Source organism: Entelurus aequoreus, linkage group LG15 (assembly GCF_033978785.1).
Source record: "Entelurus aequoreus isolate RoL-2023_Sb linkage group LG15, RoL_Eaeq_v1.1, whole genome shotgun sequence".
Classification (NCBI taxonomy): domain Eukaryota; kingdom Metazoa; phylum Chordata; class Actinopteri; order Syngnathiformes; family Syngnathidae; genus Entelurus; species Entelurus aequoreus.
Genome location: NC_084745.1, coordinates 9210622 through 9233420, shown reverse-complemented (window position 1 = coordinate 9233420; position 22799 = coordinate 9210622). Strand labels below are relative to the sequence as shown.

Sequence of the window (22799 nt, the reverse complement as noted above, 5' to 3'; positions counted from 1 at the left end):
CCACAAATTGCTTATTTTTCAGTATAGTATTTGCTGTAAAAAATAAATTAAAAAAATATAAAAAGGAACAAGCATATTTAAAATTGTGTTATGTAATGGTAAAATTGTATTTATATTATTCTATTTGTTTTAATACCATACCATACCAACTTTATTTATAAAGCCCTTTAAAAAGAACCACAGTTGAAGAACAAAGGGTTGTACACCACAAAGAAATACAGGCAAAGGACAGACTAAAAAATAACATTCAAAACAGAAGTAAAATACACATTGAAAAAGCAAATACAAATCACCCTAAAATCAATTTGTTAGATAAAAAGCAGTTAAAAAGTTAAAAACAGTTAAAAAAGTTAAAAACAGTTTAAAGTCTCATGCCGGGTTAAAAGCCAGTGAATAAAAATGGGTTTGGAATAACTTACATTTATATTAAAAAAACACCCTTTTTGGAAACCAATTCTTACAGTAAATGTCTTTATTTAGCATTTTGTGTGTGGGTGTGTGTGCGCGCGTGCACTGTAAAAACAACATTTGCCAAAAGAAACATCAAAAATAGCTAAAAACTACAAGTGCTGCGTGTACGTTTTTGTAATTTTGTTATTTCATGTTATAAAACCTTTACGTAAACATGTTTTTAAAGTACGTATGATATTATGACAAATCTCTGGCAGGACACTTTCCTGCTCCAGCAACAACCTTGAAGTTTTACGCCAAAATACAGGAAAACTATGTGCAGTAGTTTCCTTATCTTTTTTATAGGAATACTTAGAACAGGAACCGTCTCCATGCAACCAATAGGAACTTTTCTAACCTGTAACCTGTTTCATTAAAATTATTATACCAAATAATACATTGCGAGAATCGGCTTGAATCAGGTATCGATTCTGAATCGACTCGTCTCTTCAGGAATCGTAATGGGATCGATTTGTTAGGTGCCCGAAGATTCCCACTCCTATTAAATCTGTTTATTTTACAGTGAATTTAAAGGAAGGAAGGAAGGAACTTTCTTGTCATTGCACAAGTACAAAAAAATATCATTTTTAGCACAAACCCGTTCAAGATTAGACAAACATTGACAAACTCTAAGTGACCCCTCACCTGCGTTCACACAACATGTGACACGCTCGTTTGTGCGATGAGAGAAGAATGTGTGTGTGTGCTTTGTGATTGCATTGTGTTGCGTGCGTATGGATTGTGTAGGAGCCTCGGTGCAAACAAAAATCATGTGATGGAGAAGCGTCAGTCAGTCGCATTCTGGGTGCTGGTGCTGGGCCATTAAGTGACCCACCTGACCAGGTGTTCACCTTCTAAACAGGCTCGTCCGTCAGTTCAGGCGACGTTTTCAACAACGCGTGCGAAAGCTAACTTGTGATTTTCACTCGACGACGGACGGGAATGACAGTAATGATGATGATGGATGGCGGGGAGATGGGATCTCGGTGTCAGGACGCCATGATGGATGTTGGCCTCCTCGTCAACCCCAGGAACTAAAACATGCAACTCATTCCGACTTTGAGAAATCAGAGTCTGAATGTGAAAGAGAAAGTAAACATATCATAGCAATCCCTATAAGCCAGGCCTGTGCAATTATTTTGACTCGGGGGCCACATTTAGAGAAAGAAATGTGTCTGGGGGCCGGTATATCTATTTTTAGGAACACTAATACAAAACCTCACAATAATGTCTGATTGAATGCTAAAAACGTTATGACAGACCGCCTTAAAAAACGTAATGGAATTTTAATTTGTTTCTATGAACGATAAAACACTGAATATTGACAAAATATGAACGTCACACCCCCTTTGGATCGACATATTTTTACAATCAAGTGAAACGCAACAAAAATGCAACAAACCGTGTAATATGAACGTGTAGGGTACTAAATAAACCCACCTACAATCTGATATATCTGATACATCACTGAGCTTTAGAACTTTGTTGTGAAAATCTCCTTCCGCGTCTGTGGAAACGCTTCCCGCCCACACTGCTTGGTGCCTCGTCTGAGCTGCTGTGACGTAGATGACCATAGTAACTAATTAGATGACCATAGTGACTAATTAGATTACCATAGTAACTAATTAGATGACCATAGTAACTAATTAGATGACCATAGTGACTTATTAGATAGATAGATAGATAGTACTTTATTGATTCCTTCAGGAGAGTTCCCTCAGGAAAATTCAAATTCCAGCAGCAGTGTACAGAATTGAGATCGAATTTAAAAAAGTAAATAATGGGGGTATAAATGGAAACAAAATAGAAAAATATTACAGTAGAATAAAAACAAAACTCATCAATGAGAATACAAATATAACAGTAAAATAAGAATATAACAAGAGAAACTAGGCATTAGTGACCATGTTATGAAAACGTATTACACTGTTATTGTTTTGCATCCCCCGTCATTCTAGTACTCCCCTCCCTCCCAGAGAGGAGTTGTACAGTCTAATGGCGTGTGGGACAAAGGAGTTTTTTAGTCTATTAGTCCTGCACTTGGGATGAAGCAGTCTAGCACTGAACAGGCTCCTCTGGCTACTGACAACGGTATGCAGAGGGTGACTGGCATCATCCAGGATGCTCACTAGTTTTTCCACAGTCCTCTTCTCTGCCACCGTCACCAGTGAGTCCAGTTTTAGTCCGATCGTAGAACCGGCCCGCCTGATCAGTTTCTCCAGTCTGGAGCTGTCCTTCTTAGATATACTGTTAGATTATTAGATTACCATAGTAACTGGTATATCACCCATAAGCGCGGATTCCAAGCATTGAAAGACTTAGTATAGTTGAAGACTTACGGTCATTAGAAAACATCACTGCACATCATAATGGCAGCTACACTTTCCATCTTAAAAATCTAAAAAAATTATTTGGGAATGTCCGGCGGGCCAGATTGAAAAGCTTAACGGGCCGCATGTGGTCCCCGGGCCTTAATTTGCCTAGGTCTGCTGTAAGCCATACTAATGTACCCTTAAGTGCAGGGGTGTCCATTTGTATGCTAACGGTTCTCATGTTCTTTTAGCATGTGTTCACGTGCATTAGCATGTTTACAAAAGCAGTGAAGTTGTCACGTTGTGTAAATGGTAAATAAAAACAGAATACAATTATTTGCAAATCCTTTTCAACTTCAATTGAATGGACTGCAAAGACAAGATACTTAACGTTCAAACTGGAAAACGTTATTTTTGTCAAATATTCGCTCATTTGGAATTTGATGCCTGCGACATGTTTCAAAAAAGCTGGCACAAGTGGCAAAAAAGACTGAGAGAGTTGAGGAATGCTCATCAAACACTTATTTGGAACATCCCACAGGTGAACAGGCTAATTGGGAACAGGTGGGTGCCATGATTGGGTATAAAAGTAGATTCCATGAAATGCTCAGTCATTCACAAACAAGGACGGGGCGAGGGTCACCACTTTGTCAACAAATTCATGTGCAAATCGTCGAACAGATTAAGAACAACATTTCCCAACGAGCTATTGCAAGGAATTTAGGGATTTCACCATCTACGGTCCGTAATATCATCAAAAGGTTTAGCGAATCTGGAGAAATCACTGCACGTAACATTGAATGCCCGTGACCTTGGATCCCTCAGGCTATACTGCATCAAAAAGTGACATCAGTGTGTAAAGGATATCACCACATGGGCTCAGGAACGCTTCAGAAAACCACTGTCAGTAACTACAGTTTGTGGCTACATCTGTAAGTGCAAGTTAAAACTCTACTATGGAAAGCCAAAGCCATTTATCAACAACACCCAGAAACGCCGCCGGCTTCGCTGGGCCCGAGCTCATCTAAGATGGACAGATGCAAAGTGGGAAAGTGTTCTGTGGTCTGACAAGTCCACATTTCAAATTGTTTTTGGAAACTGTCACTTTATTGTACACACTATAACATTTTTAAGCCTTTTTTTTTTGGACATACACCACAATATTATCGTACCGTGGCCTTGATACGGTGATCATATCGTACCATGACATTTTGATACCTAGTTGAGGCTCAATGTTGTTTTCCCCTTTCAGAACATCTGGTGCAAATATCACACACAATGTATTCGTCCGAAACGGGGAAAGAGTTCCAATTCCATCGACGCCATGTTAGTTCACAGCGAGCTCAGGGGAGATTTACGACAAGAGTGAGAGAAAAGGAAGACTTGATTTGCTCAGCCTAAGTCTTTTAAAATGTGCTTATCAGAGCCATAATTCCTCATATCGGCACAATAATTATCTGTCCGATATTGATCATCCATCCCTAACAATGACACAAAGCAGGCATTTTTTTTTCTTTAAAAAAATCTATATATTGTCTAGGCTTTTGAAATGAAATATATCACAATGGCCGCCGTGTCCTTTTAGTAGGCTATCACAACTCATATCAAATGTTATCATATTGTAGCGTGGAATGTTAGAAAAGGTTTGGTCAAACAGAGAAGAATGGTATAAAAACACTAACCTATTTATTATTAACTGCCTGGAATGGACTTATGCTGTCTTTGAAGTCAAGTGGAGTGATAATTGTTTTTTGGCAGCACCTAGTGGGCACATCAGAATCAGAATAGTTTTTATTGCCATTGTTTGAGAACGGGTTCACAAACTAGGAATTTTACTTGGTGCAACATAAAACACATAAAACACAGAGCTGTAACTTAGCTATCAGATCTTGTTATTGTTCATGTGCCTGATTGTCGTGGGGAAAAACTGTTCAGGTGGCGGGAGGTGTGGGTCTGGATGGAGCGTAGTCTCCTGCATGAGGGGAGAATAGTTTGTGTCCAGGGTGAGAAGAGTCAGCTGTGATCTGACCCACACGCCTCCTAGTCCTGGAGGAGAACAGGTCCTGGAGGGATGGGAGTTTGCAGCCAATAACCAGTATGGCACCGGGGAACCACACGGTGATGGAGGAGGTGAGGATGGACTCGATGAGGGCTGAGTAGAACTGCACCAGCATCTCGGTCGGCACCTTAAGTTTCTTCAGCTGCCGCAGGAAGTACATCATCTGCTGGGCCTTCTTTGATGAGGTCTTGGGTGATGGTGGTGCCCAAGAAACGGATGGAGTCCACAATGGAGACGGGGGTGGGAGAGTCAATCAGGTTGAGGGGGTATGGTGGGGCTGTGACTTTCCTGAAGTCCAAGATCATCTCCACTGTTTTCTGGGCGTTCAGCTCCAGGTTGTTGAGGCTGCACCAGGACGCCAGCCGGTCCACCTCTCTCCTGTAGGCGGACTCGTCGCCATCCGAGATGAGCCTAATGAGGGTAGTGTCGTCCGCAAACTTGAGCAGTTTTACGGACTGGTGACTGGAGGTGCAGCAAGTTGGAAAAAGGGAGAAGAGCCAGGGGGTAAGTACACAGCCCTGAGGAGTACCAGTGTTCGTGGTTCGACTGTCCGAGACAATCTTCCCCAGCCGCACGTGCTGTCTTTGGTCCGTCAGGAAGTCATTGATCCAACTGCAAAGGGAGTCGGACACGCTGAGCTGGTAGAGCTTGTCTCGTAGCAGTCCAGGGAGGATGGTGTTGAAGGCAGAGCTGAAGTTCACAAATAGGATCCTGGTATGGGTTCCTGGGGAGTCCAGATGCTCCAGGATGAAGTGGAGGGCCAGGTTCATGGCATCATCCACAGACCTGTTGGCTCTGTAGGCGAACTGCAGTGGGTCCAGGAGGGGGGCGGTGATGTCCTTGAGGTGGGGCAGGACCAAGCGCTCAAAGGACTTCATGACCACAGACGTCAGCGCCACCGGCCTGTAGTCCGTGCTTTCTTGGGGACAGGGACGATGGTGGAGGTCTTGAAGCAGGACGGCACGCGGCATAGCTTGTCTCGTAGCAGTCCAGGGAGGATGGTGTTGAAGGCAGAGCTGAAGTCAATCAATCAATCAATCAATGTTTATTTATATAGCCCTAAATCACAAGTGTCTCAAAGGGCTCAAAGTCCACAAATAGGATCCTGGCGTAGGTTCCTGGGGAGTCCAGATGCTCCAGGATGAAGTGGAGGGCCAGGTTCACGGCATCATCCACAGACCTGTTGGCTCTGTAGGCAAACTGCAGTGGGTACAGGAGGGGGGTGGTGATGTCCTTGAGGTGGGGCAGGACCAAGCGCTCAAAGGACTTCATGACCACAGACGTCAGCGCCACTGGCCTGTAGTCATTAAGTCCTGTGATCCGTGCTTTCTTGGGGTCTTGAAGCGGGACTGCACGCGGCATAGCTGCAGAGAGGTGTTAAAAATGTCAGTGAAGACAGGAGCCAGCTGATCCGTGCAGTGTCTCAAGGTGGAGGGGGAGACACCAATCCGTGTGTTCAGCTTCAAGAACTGCCGGCGTACATCCTCCTCTCACTTTAGTTAAGCTCATGATGATGCAGTAAGTTGAATGATGCGGACACGTTTGTTACTGGACTTTGTATGTGTAAGTAATATGCAACTATGATCCTTTGTTACTTGTTTATTATGACAAATGTGCTGTTTTAGACTGCAATATTGTTCAATCTCTGCTATTGTTTGCTTGGCTGTCGTGTAGCGGCTAGCTCCTAGCAGCCTATAGCCTAGCATGTTTAGCTTTTGTAAACGACTTGACTCAAATACAAGAAAAGAATGTTCATAGGAGAACATTTGGATGTTAGTAGGACTGCTCGTAGTTTAGATGCAAACCCATATAATCCGATTCTTACTTATTTGTGCTGATATCCGACCAATATCAATATCGGATCGGGGACACCCAAGTTCTTAGCAGTATTTTAGTGTGTTAGTTTAATGATGACGTCATATCTTTTGGAAGTGGTAAAGGAAAATAATTTATGAGCGGAACCAATGTTGTAATGGCGGTCAGGGCTCAAGGTGCCCAGTCAGCATTAATAGCGCTTTACAACAGTAAGACAAAGTAGCTGCATTTTACAGCGCATGCAGAGCTAGATAAAACCTAGCATACTTCAAATGCAGCTACTGCCATCTTCAAAACGGGTTTGTTTTCGGCATTTAAAGAAAAGTCGGTGTTAACTTTTTTTTGTGCCTCTCAGTGTTCATACGAGTTTGTAATCTCCGACTTTGTCAACACACCTGAAACCTTACGAGCCTTCGAGACCGAGGGAGAGTTTAGAAAGCACGCACAAGTCAGGGCGTGACATGGGAAAAAGAAAGACAAGTGAGTCACCCGCTGGCTCACTTTTGTGGTTGTCGTGGCGACGGTTGCAGCAGGAGCTTTTAGCAGGGCTTCATTAGACAAAGTGTTTATTGAGCTGCTGTCATGCTGACGCTCAGGTGGATTCAACACACACAATGACACAAACACACACATTGACACGCGCACACAAAATGTACGCAAGCTGCAACAGGAAGGAACATATAAGCAGCGTGGCTTGCAGACATTATTCGGGGATTAGTAGGTCAAAATGCATGTTCAAACATTATTAACGCTTTGCTGTTTATGGATATTTCTGGCTAACACAATATTAGAAACAACAACAAACATCCATTTTCTCCCGCTTGATTGGCCAAATGATCCGAAAAAGGGAATTTCTAGGGATGTTCTGATCCGATATCCATTAGTGATATCGGCCGATACCGATACTAATCACACGTATTACCTGTACATTTTTCAATCGATTCATGGTAAGTCGGGATGGGTACATTTTTGGCGTCCCGGTTTGGGATTCATGTAAAATCCAAAGGTGCCACGTTACAATACCTGGGTTGCCGGCTATCACTCCAGCAGCACTGAGAGCGGACTCGGCCAAACTACCTCGAGGTAACATGGCAATTTTCAATGCCAACAAAGGAATCGACTCCAAAAATAGCTCCAACATAAGTAAAGTAAGGCTGCCCCTTTTCCCCCCCAAAATGGCTTTGCTGTCGACATGCTACTGATTAGTGATTTTACACGGCAATTTCAACACCTCCACATTTTTGGGACGAAAACGACAACTAAGATGCACGTTACAAACTAACAGCTGGTGTGTAATAAGTACAAAACTTACAGTATTAAAGGCCTACTGAAATTAATTTTTTTTATTTAAACGGGGATAGCAGATCCATTTTATGTGTCATACTTGATAATTTTGCGATATTGCCATGTTTTTGCTGAAAGGATTTAGTATAGAACAACGTCGATAAAGTTCGCAACTTTTGGTCTCTGATTAAAAAAAACCTTGCCCCTACCGGAAGTAGCGTGACGTTGTCAGTTGTTCACTTCCTCATATTTTCCTATTGTTTTCAACGCAGCTAGAGCTATTCGGACCATTACCCCATTAATTTGAGCGAGGATGAAAGATTCGTGGACGAGGAACGTTAGAGTGACGGACTAGAATGCAGTGAAATACATATATTTTTTTCGCTCTGACCGTAACTTAGGTACAAGCTGGCTCATTGGATTCCACACTCTCTCCTTTTTCTATTGTGGATCACGGATTTGTATTTTAAACCACCTCAGATACTATATTCTCTTGAAAATGAGAGTCGAGAACACGAAATGGACATTCAGTGCCTTTTATCTCCACGACAATACATCGGCGAAACGCTTTAGCTACGAGCTAACGTGATAGCATCGTGCTTTAACTGCATATAGAAACAAAAAAAATAAACCCCTGACTGGAAGGATAGATAGAAAATCAACAATACTATTAAACCGTGAACATGTAAATACACGGTTAATGCTTTCCAGGCTGGCGAAGGTTAACAATGCTGTGCTAACGACGCCATTGAAGCTAACTTAGCAACCGGACCTCACAGAGCTATGCTAAAAACATTAGCTCTCCACCTACGCCAGCCAGCCTTCATCTGCTCATCAACACCCGTGCTCACCTGCGTTCCAGCGATCGGCGGAAGGACGAAGGACTTCACCCGATGCGTTTGGCGGCCCAGAGACGTAGGAAGTCAAGGTGAGGTCACCGGCTAGCGCGTCTGCTCTCCAACAAAGTCCTCCGGTTGTGTTGCTGTAGTCCGCTGCTAATACACCGATCCCACCTACAACTTTCTTCTTTGCAGCCTTCATTGTTCATTAAACAAATTGCAAAAGATGTCCAGAATACTGTGGAATTATGAAATGAAAACAGAGCTTTTTGTATACGATTCTACGGGGTACCATAACTTCCGTTTAACTGACTACGTCACGCGCATACGTCATCATACCGAGACGTTTCAGCCGGATATTTCCCGGGAAATTTAAAATTGCACTTTATAAGTTAACCCGGCCGTATTGGCATGTGTTGCAATGTTAATATTTCATCATTGATATATAAACTATCAGACTGCGTGGTCGGTAGTAGTGGCTTTCAGTAGGCCTTTAACACTTTGTAAGGCGCAACAAAATACAAAAAAACACTATAAACTATACTGCCATCTAACGTGGACTTGCAACTAAATGCAACTTAATGGAAATGATAATATGATGATATTAAAACAAGGTATAGCAACTGGACAGGAGTTATCATAATCCCATCATTTTTATATTATGATTATATTATCAAAAACAATTACTGTATCGGTTCTAATGTGAACGGTACCCGTTCTTAATGGTAAACGCGATTGACTGTTTAACAATATCAACACAATACTTCAACTAGTTCCTTATTCTCTTCCTCTGTGTGTAATATGTTCAGCCTCCTTCAGTGATAATAATACTTAAGATGCAAAGATATGCAGTGCATTTGCTATGATGGAGACGATTATTATTAGTTTAGAGGAGACATGGGGGATTACAAATACATTTAGTGTCAGCCAGAGGTGATTGGCAATAAAATAAAAATAACATTTTCACGGAAATCGGCCGTTATTGATCAGTGGCTCAATGGATCAGCACACCCCTAGGAATTTATATGACGTCCCTAACGTTGTGTTGCTAGCAGGTTGCCGGTGTTGACCTTTGAACCTCTCCCAACAGGATCGGCCATCCCCGTGGGCATCGACGTGCAGGTGGAGAGCATCGACAGCATCTCTGAAGTCAACATGGTGACTTTTGTGTTTACTTTGGCGCTCCTTTTCACACCCTCATTGAAGTGGTACCTAAAGAATGCAGTGATGGGAAATGTTTGCTCCTGGAGTCGTCCGGCGATGTTTACGTTTGCTGATAGTTTAGTTGGTCACAAACATGCTCAAAACAAACGTCTTCCTCTGAAGGTCTCATACTGGAAAAATATCAGCCATTTTTACTTATATAAACAAGCTAAAGCAAATCCATCACGGAGTAAGAAAATATATGACCTTATCTTAGCTTTGGCGTATTCTGTCAGTGACAAACTATTATCATATTTTTCTGTTACGTGTCATTTTGTTACTACTTTTAACACTTTTTCCACATTTTTCCCATGTTTGTTTCATTTAAAATAAGGCCTTGAGGCTGCACTTTGGACAGGCCTGGAATAACTAAATGCAGAGTATATTATAGCTCAAACTAACTGAAAAATTGACGATAAATGGAAAAATGATCATAGTTGTACCTCTGCCGGAAGTTATGTATATGATAGACTTTATTCATCCCACTATAGGGAAATGATGTGGTTGCAGTGTAGATTCATAAAGTACACAAAATAAGGTATAAACACATTTAAAAGGGACACATTAAAGAACACAAAGGACATAAAATACTTTTTTTTTTTAAAGCGCAAAGAGCTGATGCAACCAGCTGTCACTTCAGCGGCGCCATATCTACATACAGCTACAAAGTAAAACACAAGGAAAAAGTAAACAAATGAGCAATAATAATAAATATACATGTAATAGGAAGATTTAGTTGTAACTCAGAATTGGGATAAGGAACTAGTGATAGGATTTTGAGGTTGATCCGGGGGGGTGAACATTTCTGTTTATGCTACCTGCCCCGCCTCCACCCACAGAGACAAAAGAAGTAGATGACTGATAAGAGGGTTCACTCCATTTATCTAATTGAAATGGCGGAGGTCTGCGCTCTCCAAGTGCTTTTCAAGTTAAATTATGAAATGGTAAACGATGGACTTGGGATAAATGATATCAGACACTGTGGTTCTCATGCATCATGCTTGCATCTTCTCACGTTCACTTTACTCCACATATTCGTATACACTGAAAGACTTTTTCCACAAACGATGGAGCCTTTTTGCGCGCGACCAGTCGTCCTCTCAGGGATTAAAACAAACTGGTCACTCCCAAGTATCGGCCGATAAATGCTTTAAAATGTAATATCGGAAATTATCGGTATCGTTTTTTTATTATCTGTATCGGTTTTTTAAATTTTGTTTTTTTTTGTTAGTTTTTTATTAAATCAACATAAAAAACCCAAGATACACTTACAATTAGTGCACCAACCCAAAAAACCTCCCTCCCCCATTTACACAAAAGGGTTGTTTCTTTCTGTTATTAATATTCTGGTTCCTACATTATATATCAATATATATCAATACAGTCTGCAAGGGATACAGTCCGTAAGCACACATGATTGTGCGTGCTGCTGGTCCACTAATAGTACTAACCTTTAACAGTTAATTTTACTCATTTTCATTAATTACCAGTTTCTATGTAACTGTTTTTATATTGTTTTACTTTCTTTTTTATTCAATAATTTTTTTTAAATGTATTTATCTTATTTTATTTTATTAATTTTTTAAAAAACGACCTTATCTTCACCATACCTGGTTGTCCAAATTAGGCATAATAATGTGTTAATTCCACGACTGTATATATCGGTATCGGTTGATATCAGTATCGGTAATTAAGAGTTGGACAATATCGGATATCTGCAAAAAAGCCATTATCGGACATCTCTACTCCCAAGTTCTTTTGGATGACATATATCTTGAGTAAAAAGGACCACCAAGACAGAATAGTACTTGGTCAAGTTTTACTAAAGCTTTAGGAGACCAGCCCTTACACCGCGACAATAGCATCAGCAAGTGAGGTCTAAAAAATACGACCAAAAAAGTTAACTCTTATAGTGAGAAGGCAGCCCCCACCTTACAGAGAGGGATGCACTTGCTGATAAGAAGAGGGACCATGTCCTTCACGGAACAGAACTGAATCAAACCTTCCTTTTGAGGAGTGCTTTATCATGTTTGGGATAGGTGTTTATTGTCATTGCACAAGTACAACAAAACTTTGTTTCCAGCACAAACCCATTCAAGATCAGACAAACAGTGTACAGGGTTACAGAACAGGAACGCTGATGGGTCGCCACAAGGCGCCCCGTAAAAGATAGGAAAAAGGTAAACGCTGGGGAAGGATGAGCAATACAATCTAGACTGGGCTTCTAGGGGGGCCTATTCTGGAGTGGGAAAAAACCTCCATAGCAAAGCACATATACATATTACAACGTACATCTCCATATATCTAGCAACAGAGGGGAGGGAGTGGGGGGCCATGGTGGCAGGCCGCAGCTCTCAGGCGCTGCCCATCCTTCCATCACTCCTATGGGATTTGCGTCAAGGGCGTTGGATTGGGGGTCGGGTATGTGTGTGTGGCGTATATTTTTTGATGTTTGTTTGTGCAAGACACTGGACGCTCCAGGACCAAATATGGAAATCAACAACAGATAATAAGGCAACGGAAGTATAGCAGCCACACAAACATCTCCAGAGAGAAAAAGTACCAATAGCATGATCACCGAATACAATGCTATACGTCAAAAATATATGCGTTATTTTGAAGAACCTCTGAAACTACATCTGTGTGTTCACTTTGTACCCTCGTGAATCCGGTTTTAAAAGTGGTCCAGGTGCTCACGCTTCTAGACTTCTTGCAGGATTTCACCATGACCTTGTACCTGCGCCACTACTGGAAAGACGAGCGCCTGGCCTTCCCGTCCCGCAACAACCAGAGCCGGACGTTCGACTCGCGGCTGGTGAAGAAGATCTGGGTCCCGGACGTCTTCTTCGCCCACTCCAAGCGCTCCTTCATCCACGACACCACCATGGAGAACATCATGCTGCGCGTGTACCCCGACGGGAAAGTCCTCTACAGCGTCAGGTTAGCGTTAGCCTGTGCCACTAGGCTTTTTGTGGCTCGAAACAAGATTACTTGGCTCATTGGTTCTTGAACAGGGTTCATAAATCAAAAAGTTTGTGTAGTGAAGCAAATTTTTCCATACCAAACAATGTAAATATGAATAATTGGTTCCAACCTCAACAAAAGTCCATATTTTAGTGAAAGTTTATACACTATGCACACAATATAAAGTGCTATATAGTACTGTGTATCAATATGAACATCAAAAGGGGGTGATGGAGCAACGTTCTTTATCAACAAGCTAAAACAACAACACGTGCACACACACAAGTCCATTTGGTGCCCTCACAAACGTTCAGAAATCACAAAAATCCTTCACTTTACAAACCATTTTGCCACAATAGTAAACATTTAAAAAAGTAAAGTCCACTTACAGTAACATCAGCAAAGGAGCAGCTCACGAGAGGAGAGAAAGGAGCAGAGACCTGAGGGGCCGTGTGTGTGTGTGTGTGTGTGTGTGTGTGTGTGTGTGTGTGTGTGTGTGTGTGTGTGTGTGTGTGTGTGTGTGTGTGTGTGGGGTCATGGAAGAGGCGCCGCTGAACAAGATGTGGTCTTCTCCACTGTGCAATGAGTCCGCTTTGGCATGTTTTTCTAGAAAAGTCAGTTCTCATCACAATTAAAAACTTGCTGTGGTACAAATAAATACGAGCGAGCACAATATGGCTGCCAGCGGGACACACAGAGACATGGTTCGCACACAAAGGTGAACTATGGGAAAATTTCGTAAACTGAAAAAGTTTGCAAATCGAGGTTCCACTGTTCCATGTGGATGTTATTTCGTGTCTAAGGGCTTTCATAATGGTAAAAAAAACATATTTAGAAAGTTGTAAACAAGTTTTTATGCTCTTGCTATGAAGATATTAAATTCATGATGAAAAATATTAAAGGCCCGGAACCAATTAACAGCGATAAACAAGGGTTTACTGAATTTGACCGTTGGTGACCAGAAATAGATTTGGTTATGGAAGCCTGAGTGTGTGCATAAAATAGACAGCCAAAAATTTGCAGTTCAAGTACATTTGTATTAAATATTAGGAAATAATGTGTTACATTTTACAAGTTATGTAAAAAAAAAACATATTTACTATTATCACAAAAAGACTACATTGACAACTACAATTAAATGATATCCAATATGTTCAAAAGTCATGTGTGATAGTGTCCAAAGTTTACATGCAAAGATCGAAAAACAAGGTAATAAGTCGGAAGGGGAAAGAAAAGTGTTCTTCTATCGCAGTGAAGCCAATTGAAAACGGCTTTGGTTATTTGAAAAATAAAACAAAACACAATAAATGGGCAAAAACTGCAGAAAAATCTAGTGTTAAAAAAATCTGTGTAAAAAATTCAGTGTAGAAAAATTTGGTGCAGATAAATTCAGTGTAAAAAAATCTGTGTTAAAAGAAATCAGTGTAAAAATTTCAGTGTAAAAAAATGATGTCTTTGATAATTGGTGTTAAAAATTAACTGTAAAAATTTTTGTGTAAAAAAAAATTGTGTATGATAATTGGTGTTAAAAATTTGAGTGTAAAAAAATTGAGTGTAAATAAAATTCAATGTAAAAAAAAACAACTTAAAAATTCAGTGTAAAATAATTATATGTATGATAATTGGTGTTAAAAAATTGTCTGTAAAAAATTGAGTGTAAATAAAATTCAATGTAAAAAAAAAATGTTAAAAATTCAGTGTAAAATAATTATATGTATGATAATTGGTGTTAAAAAATTCAGTGTAGAAAAAGTTGGTGCAGAAAAATTGAGTGTAAAAAAATTGGTGTTAAAAAAATTTAGTGTAACAAAATTTAGTGTAAACATTTCAGTGTAAAAAAATGTCTGATAATTGGTGTTAAAAATTGAGTGGAAAATTTCAGTGGAAAAAAATTCTGTGTACAATTGGTGTTAAAAATTTGAGTGTAAATAAAATTCAATGTACCGGTAATTTTTTTTTTTTTTAATTCAGTGTAAAATAATTATATGTATGATAATTGGTGTTAAAAAATTCAGTGTAGAAAAAGTTGGTGCAGAAAAATTCAGTGTTAAAAAAACGGTTGTAAAGAATTGATGTTAAACATTCAGTGTAAAAAAAACAAATGTTCTTTAGATGTTATATCTTGGGGGAAAAGGTTGAGCTACAATATAAAGTTGAATAGTACAGTGGTTCTAGAAATAAGACCATGAATCTGTCACGATGACGCTGTTCCAAGTGATGCTGAATTAGCCATTATCTATATGGGCTTTTGAATGGACGCGGCCAAAATGCTGCTAAACTGAAGTAAAACTATTGCAAAGAACTGTGCAATCTACTAATAAAAGTTTCAATCAATCGAAACATGTGGACTGCCCCCTGAATAGAAGTTTAGTATTGCAACAATCCAGTCCATCAAAGCAAACACCTGCAGGACGTGATCAGCTGCATGATCATGCCCCCCCCGACCCCCCGCCTGTGCCCCTTGTGCCGACTCATACGCATTGTACTGTCGAAGCCAGTTGCCAAATGTTCTGAATGCACCGAAGGAAACAGCTTGAGACCGGAGGGCTGGTTGCCGTGGCGAAAAAAAGGTCAATCCGGGACAAGATGGATGTCTATAAAAAAGGTGTCTTGTGGTTTTGGCTTTCAGGGTGACGGTGACCACTCTGTGCTCCATGGACTTCAGCAGCTTCCCTCTGGACACACAGAACTGCTCGCTGGAGCTGGAGAGCTGTGAGAGACACACACACACACACACACACACACACTTACACACTCATGATGATGTCTCTCTCTCAGATGCGTACAACGAGAACGATTTGATGCTCTACTGGAAAAACGGCAACGACTCGCTGAGGACCGACGAGATCGTCTTGTCTCAGTTCTTCATCGAGCATTTCCACCCCTCCAGCGGCCTGGCCTTCTACAGCAGCACAGGTGACATGCTGTACCTAATCAGGCGGCCGTAGCCTGCTCCGTGATGCCCAATAGAACCAGTGTGTGTGTGTGTGTGTCAGGATGGTACAATCGACTATTCATCAACTTCATCCTGCGGAGGCACATCTTCTTCTTCATGCTCCAGACCTACTTCCCCACCATGCTGATGGTGGTCCTGTCCTGGGTGTCCTTCTGGATCGACCGCAGGGCCGTCCCCGCTCGCGTCTCTCTAGGTGAACGTTCCCGCAAAGTTGTGAGCACACATCCAACATGTCTTCCCAGCTCTCGTCCAACCTCTGGTCGATGTGTCGCAACCCTGCAGGCATGACCACCGTGCTCACCATGTCCACCATCATCACCGGCGTGTCGTCCTCCATGCCTCAGGTCAGACGCACCCATGTCCCAAAACAGCAAGACGTGTGTGTTTATGCATGTGCGTGTGTGTGTGTGTGTGTGCGTGTGTGTGCTCTCCAGGTGTCCTACGTGAAGGCGGTGGACATCTACCTGTGGACCAGCTTCCTGTTTGTCTTCCTGTCCGTCATCGAGTACGCGGCGGTGAACTACTGCACCACCCTGGAGGAGATGAGGAAGATGAGGGGGGGAAAGGTCAGCAAAAGGAGCCCTACATCAGCACCTGTCGAACAAACAAACAGCTACCTCTGGTGGCCAAAGGGCAGCATGACACCCATGCTCATTTACAGGAGAACCATACATTATATCCAGAAACTATCTGTTGATATCATTTTTTTATTTTTAAGTGTTAAGCCCTTTTTGTCAAAAACCTGGTTTTTTTTAAGGCAAAAATACAAAATATAAAATGTTCCTAAAGGTGGAATATTCGATGTGAAGTAATAAGTCAATAATTCATAACAACATTGATTTTAATTCATTATAATTTATGAACAGTGACAGTTTAAAAAAAGCCCACTAAATATCTAAGAGATCCCCACTCATAAGTGTTTAAAAAATCTAAATTTTTTTCTATTTATTTTATTTTAACGCTTAAGTTTCTAAATCAACTTCGGATTTATCTGACGATAATACGTTTTTATTTATTTTTTTCATGTTTGGTTTATCCTCTTTTTGTCAAAGAAAAATTTGTTTTTGTATGGAAAAAACACAAAATATGCAATATTTCCCCAAAAAAAATTCCAAAGTGGAATATTTGATGTGAATTAATTTTAGCCTTAATTAGGTCAATAATTCATAACAATATTGATGTTGACTCATTATTATTTTTTGGAGCAATGACAGTTTAAAAATTAATTATTGGGTATCCAAAAGGCCGCACTCATAAAACTGTTTAAAAAAAGTCATCTATCAATATATTATTTTTACTTTTATCGATTAAATCTTCAGATCAGTTTCACATTCATCCGCCAATGATACGCTTTTATTATGTATTTTTTGCTCTTTTTGTCAAAGAAAACCTTCTTATTTATATGTAAAAACGCACAAAATATGCAATATTTCCCCCCCAAAAACTCCAAAGTGGAATATTTGATGTGAATTAATTTTAGCCTTAATTAGGTCAATAATTCATAACAATATTGATGTTGATTCATTATTCTTTTTTGAGCAATGACAGTTTAAAATTTAATTATTGGGTATCCAAAAGGCCCAAATCATAAAACTGTTTAAAAAAAGTCATCTATAAATATAGTATTTTTACTTTTATCGATTAAATCTTCAGATCTGTTTCACATTCATCCGCCAATGATACACTTTTATTACTTATGTATTTTTTGCTCTTTTTGTCAAAGAAAACCTTCTTATTTATATGTAAAAACATACAAAATATGCAATATTTTCCCCCCCAAAAAAATTCCCAAGTGCATTATTTTGATGTAAAGTAATTGGAGCCTTGAATAAGTAAATAATTCATAACATTGATTTCAATTCATTATTTTTTTTGAGCAATGACCGTTTTTAGTGTCAAAATTGCATTTCGCATTTTTACTCTTTTATTTCACTTTTTAATGTTTTTTTGTTTTTTTTTGATAGTATTAAAAAATTAGCTGTGGGCCGCAATTGGTCTCTGGGCCACAATTTGGACCCCCCCACTCTACTGAGTGGCAAAACGCCATCAATTATAGAAAAAATATTTTTACAAAGAGAAAAAAATAAATAATCACATGAACCTAAACATCATTATCATAAACCATAATTAGCGTGAACTATACAGTTTCATAATTGAGTCTCACATTTTTTGGCAATGAACATCATTTAAATTGTAAAATGTATCGGTACAAACAAATAACAAATGTTAATAAAAATGGTAAAATTTTGACGAGGATTATGAAGACGCCAAAGGCATCGACAGCCAACCAGAAGGAAGAAGTACGGTAAAAATTAAAACTCAGAACCATTGGCTCCATTTAAAACTCACATTATTTTACTACCTACTGGTAACACTTTTGTTAGCACTCATTGCAAATACTGCATGTATGCTGTACATCATGGGTGTCCTAAGTGTGGCCCGGGGGCCGATTGTGGCCCGCACCTCAAGTTTTGTTAGCCCGCAACATATAACAACCCAACAGTAAAAATGTAACAAAAAAGATGTAATGTAATCACAAAAAAACTGCCATTTTGGTACAAATAACTACAGTAATTATAATAATACACGTTGTCATGTGCTGACACAAAGTTTGACTTTAATTATACAGCATTTTTTTTTTTTTTTTTTTTTTACAAAATATAAAAGTATTAAAATGGCCCCCGCATACTGTGACTTTTTAGTATGTGGCCCAGGTTGGAAAAAGTTTGGACACCCCTCCATACATGCTTTTTTTTTTTTTTTTTATGGATTATTTCCAACTTTATGTACATTAGATGGGTTTTGCAGAGAAAATGTACACATGTGCAGGTTTTCCACAAACAATTATTTTGAGAAGAAACCTGCGAATATGCGGGGAAGCGAGTTGTGACTAACCCCTTCATTTACATGTATAGCAGGGAAAATTGTGTTTTTGACTCATTCTTGTGAGAATCCTGCGTGTGACTGAAGCATTAGGGAGTGGGACCAGACTTAGATCAACTTTAATGATCCACAAATGAAATTGTTCCACGCAGTAGCTCAGTTACAAAGGATGGAAAGGATAATGCACACAAGGGCACAAAAAGAGGGCGAAAAAGAGAGGTATAAAGTAGACTAAAAATGTACCATAGAAGCAATATAAAATATAACATTGTATAGGTTGCCCTCTAGTGGGTTCTTCGGACCACCACACACTGCCAGGGGAGCCCGGAATTCAGGGTATAACACAGTTTTATTTTCATTCAATAGTGCAAGGCTTTTGCTTTCCAGCAAAATGTCCTTCTCTGAGTTTGTGTCTCTCTCTCTCTCTCTGGCTCCCACTCCAACTCCAACTCCGTGTCTCATCCCGGCTGCTGCTAATAAAGACGACAGGTGATTAGATAACAAGGCCCACTTGGGCCATTCATTCACCTGTCGCTGTCTTCGAGGCCGGTCCTGGCACACCCCGTTCTGCGGCAGGCCACGCCCCCCTCCACAAACATATATGCATACATGCCAACCTTGAGACCTCCGATACCGGGAGGTGGGGGTGGGGCGGGGGCGTGGTTAAGAGGGGAATATATTTAAGCTAGAATTCACCAACTCAAGTATTTCATATATACCGTAATTTCCGGACTATAAGCCGCACCTGACTATAAGCCGCACGAGCTAAATTTAGGGGAAAATACAGATTGCTCCATATATAAGCCGCACCCGACTATAAGCCGCAGGGTTTTGATGTGTAATTACCGTAGTATATAGGGGTTCCTGCTACCACAGAGGGGATTGTCGGGACAGAGATGACTGTTTAATAATAAATCTTTCAATCATTCAATCAAACTTCCACATCTTTGACATGGCGAACAGCATTCGTGCAGAGTACAAATAATACAACGGTGCAAAGTAATACAAAGTGCTCGCCTGTACGTTATCAAAATAACCAGCCTACCGGTATATGAAAAGTCAGTCTTTAATCATTGTGTCATCGTCTTCCTCCTGCGTACTAAAACCACCGAAATCCTCTTTGTCGGTGTCGGAGAAGAACAGGCCGTAAATAAGCCGCACCCTTGTATAAGCCGCAGGGACCAGAACTAGGGGAAAAAGTAGCGGCTTATAGTCAGGAAATTACGGTATATATAAATATATATATATATATATATATATATATATATATATATATATATATATATATGTATATGTGTATATGTATGAAATACTTGACTTTCAGTGAATTCTAGTTTTAGTTTGCACCAAGAAAAATTCCTAGTTTGTGAACCCGTTCTCAAACAATGGTAATAAAACTATTCTGATTCTGATTCTGATATATATTTATTTTATTATACATATAAATAAAAGAAATACTTGAATTTCAGTGTTCTGGAGGTTATCCAGTAGATGGCAGTATTGTTCTGTTTAAGAGTGTCACAACATTGCTGTTTACGGCAGAAGAACTGCTTTACGGTAGACTAAACGTGACTGCTGTTGTTGTGTGTTGTTACCACGCTGGGAGGACGTTAATGAAACTAACAATAAACCCACATAAGAAACCAAGAACTCGCAGTTATGACGTCATTGGGCAGGCAAGCTGTTTATATTGTGGGAAAGCGGACGTGAGAACAGGCTGTCCCCACTCAGGTCCGCATTGAGCTGGAGGGGGCGTGGCCTCCAGCTCCGGCTGAATACCGGGAGTTTGTCGGGAGAAAATTTCTGCCGGGAGGTTATCGGGAGAGGCGCTGAATACTGGGAGTCTCCCGCTAAAAACGGGAGGGTTGGCAAGTATGCATATATGTAATATTTACATATGATATATACAGTATATATCCGGGGCTAGCTGCAGTGTGCTCAAACAACCACCAGGTAGCATCTGTGAGCAGATAATACTATATCATCTCTCTCTTTCGGACTTGTCAGGTAGGTGGTGCCTTCTTCACTCATGCTTTAAGTGAGGGTTGATGAGGCAAAACTACAACCTTACCTACTTTTAGTCATATCCTGGCTATGGAAATTAAAAGTAAGTGCGCAGTTTGCCCAGAATCCACAGCAATAAAACACTTTATTCACTAAAATAATCCGATCTGTCACAATTTAGATCAGTGCTAACAAATTAGCAAGGAGCTAACAGGTCGTGTGTGTCCTACCAGCTTCCGTCCACCTTCAACGCCAGCCAGGCCATGGCCTTCGACGGCTGTTTCCACGACAACGAGCTGGAGCTGACACCGTTCCCCCGCCTGGCTCAGGCCCCGACCTCTGACCCTCTCACGGCGCCCTCGCCGCTGCACAACACACGCCCCCCGGCGGGGATCCGCCTGCACCGGCAGCGCTCGGTGCGGGAGAACGTGGACCTCCTGGTGAGCAACAGCTACATGATTGACTCGTACTCCCGCCTGGCCTTCCCGCTGTCCTACCTCCTCTTCAACACCATCTACTGGGGCCTCTACTCCTGAGCTGGAGTACCTGGAGATAACACCCAAACTAATCATCCACAAATGCTCCAACAGAGATTTTAAAGTGGATCTTCAGACTGTGAGCCGGTCACCATGCCAACCAGATTACACTACATGTCATTTTTGTTCATACTTGAATATTCTCATTTTGAGGGGGAATTACGCAACTCAAATAAACCTACTTTTTCAAAAAGTCTTAATTTTCTTTCTTTCTTTTAGTTTATTTCGAACATGAACATACTTACAGTGTAATACATCACACAATTTCATATCATTTCACTTTACATCATGTCTGAAAAGGAGTAGGAAGAAGCAAAGCTTATTTAATCCTCCCCCTTTCCCACTTCAGAGCGTTTACAATTATATAGAATCATTTACTGACCTTTTTATATAATAAAATAACATCTGTGAATTAGTATACACAACCGTTTTGTAATATATAATTTATTAATTCAGTCATTATTAACATACTGAGATGAAGAATATCTTATTTTCAATAAGGTTGAAAGTATTTCTCATAATTCTTCTTCTTTGTACTTTGTAAGCACTATTATTTTGAACAACCTCTTAAAGTGGATCATATCAGTACAATGTTTAACTTCATTACTTAATCCATTCCATCATTTAATTCCACATACAGATATGCTAAAGGTTCTAAGTGTTGTACGTGCATACAAATGTTTTAAATTATTTATTCCTCTAAGGTTATATTTCTCCTCTTTAGTTGAGAAGAATTGTTGTACATTCTTTGGTAGCAGGTTATAGTTTGCTTTGTACATCATTTTAGCTGTTTGCAATTTTACCAAATCACCAAACTTTAATATTTTTGACTTAATAAATAAAGGGTTTGTATGTTCTCTATATCCAACATTATGTATTATTCTAACTGATCTTTTTTGTAACACGGTTAGCGAATGTAGCGCACATTTGTAGTTATTTCCCCATATTTCTGCACTATAACTCAGATATGGTAACACTAGCGAGCAGTAGAGAATATGAAGTGATTTTTGGCCTAGGACGTATTTTGCTTTATTCATTATTGAAATGTTTTTTGCCACCTTATGTTGTATGTTTTGTTTATGAGATTTCCAGTTCATTTGATCATCTATTAATACTCCCAAAAATCTTGTTTCTTTTACCCTTTCAATGTTTACTCCGTCTATTTGTATTTGTGTATGATGCTCTTCTCTACTGTTACCAAATAGCATTATTTTAGTTTTAGTTTTTATTTTAGTCTGTTTTTGTCGAACCATCTTTTTAATTTGTTCATTTCTTCTGTTATTTTTTTGTATTATCTTCTGTGTGTTCTCTCCTGAACAGAAAGCGGTCAATTCTTTTCACATGTTCTTCAAAGTGCTAGTAAAAAATGTGGCATATTTTAAATAAACTCGGTTGGTAAATACAAAACTCCAGCGATATCATTGTTTACGGCATTTAAAAACGATTTGCGGTCATTACTGTTGCCATAGTAGCTCATGGCATTTTTTTTTCATT

The 22799-nt window shown here is 40.0% G+C and overlaps 1 protein-coding gene across 1 annotated transcript in view; it reads left to right on the top strand.

Annotated features, from left to right (window-relative positions):
• LOC133629759 (gamma-aminobutyric acid receptor subunit rho-3) overlaps positions 1-22793 on the top strand; it is a 54920-nt gene extending 32127 nt beyond the window's left edge. Inside the window, exons 7-14 of the mRNA XM_062020733.1 lie at positions 9850-9917; positions 12679-12902; positions 15556-15638; positions 15705-15842; positions 15923-16075; positions 16165-16226; positions 16317-16448; positions 21003-22793. Coding sequence (XP_061876717.1) covers positions 9850-9917; positions 12679-12902; positions 15556-15638; positions 15705-15842; positions 15923-16075; positions 16165-16226; positions 16317-16448; positions 21003-21305 — 1163 coding nt within the window. The 3' untranslated portion in view covers positions 21306-22793. The remainder of the gene's footprint in view (positions 1-9849; positions 9918-12678; positions 12903-15555; positions 15639-15704; positions 15843-15922; positions 16076-16164; positions 16227-16316; positions 16449-21002) is intronic.
• Positions 22794-22799: the final 6 nt, after the last annotated feature.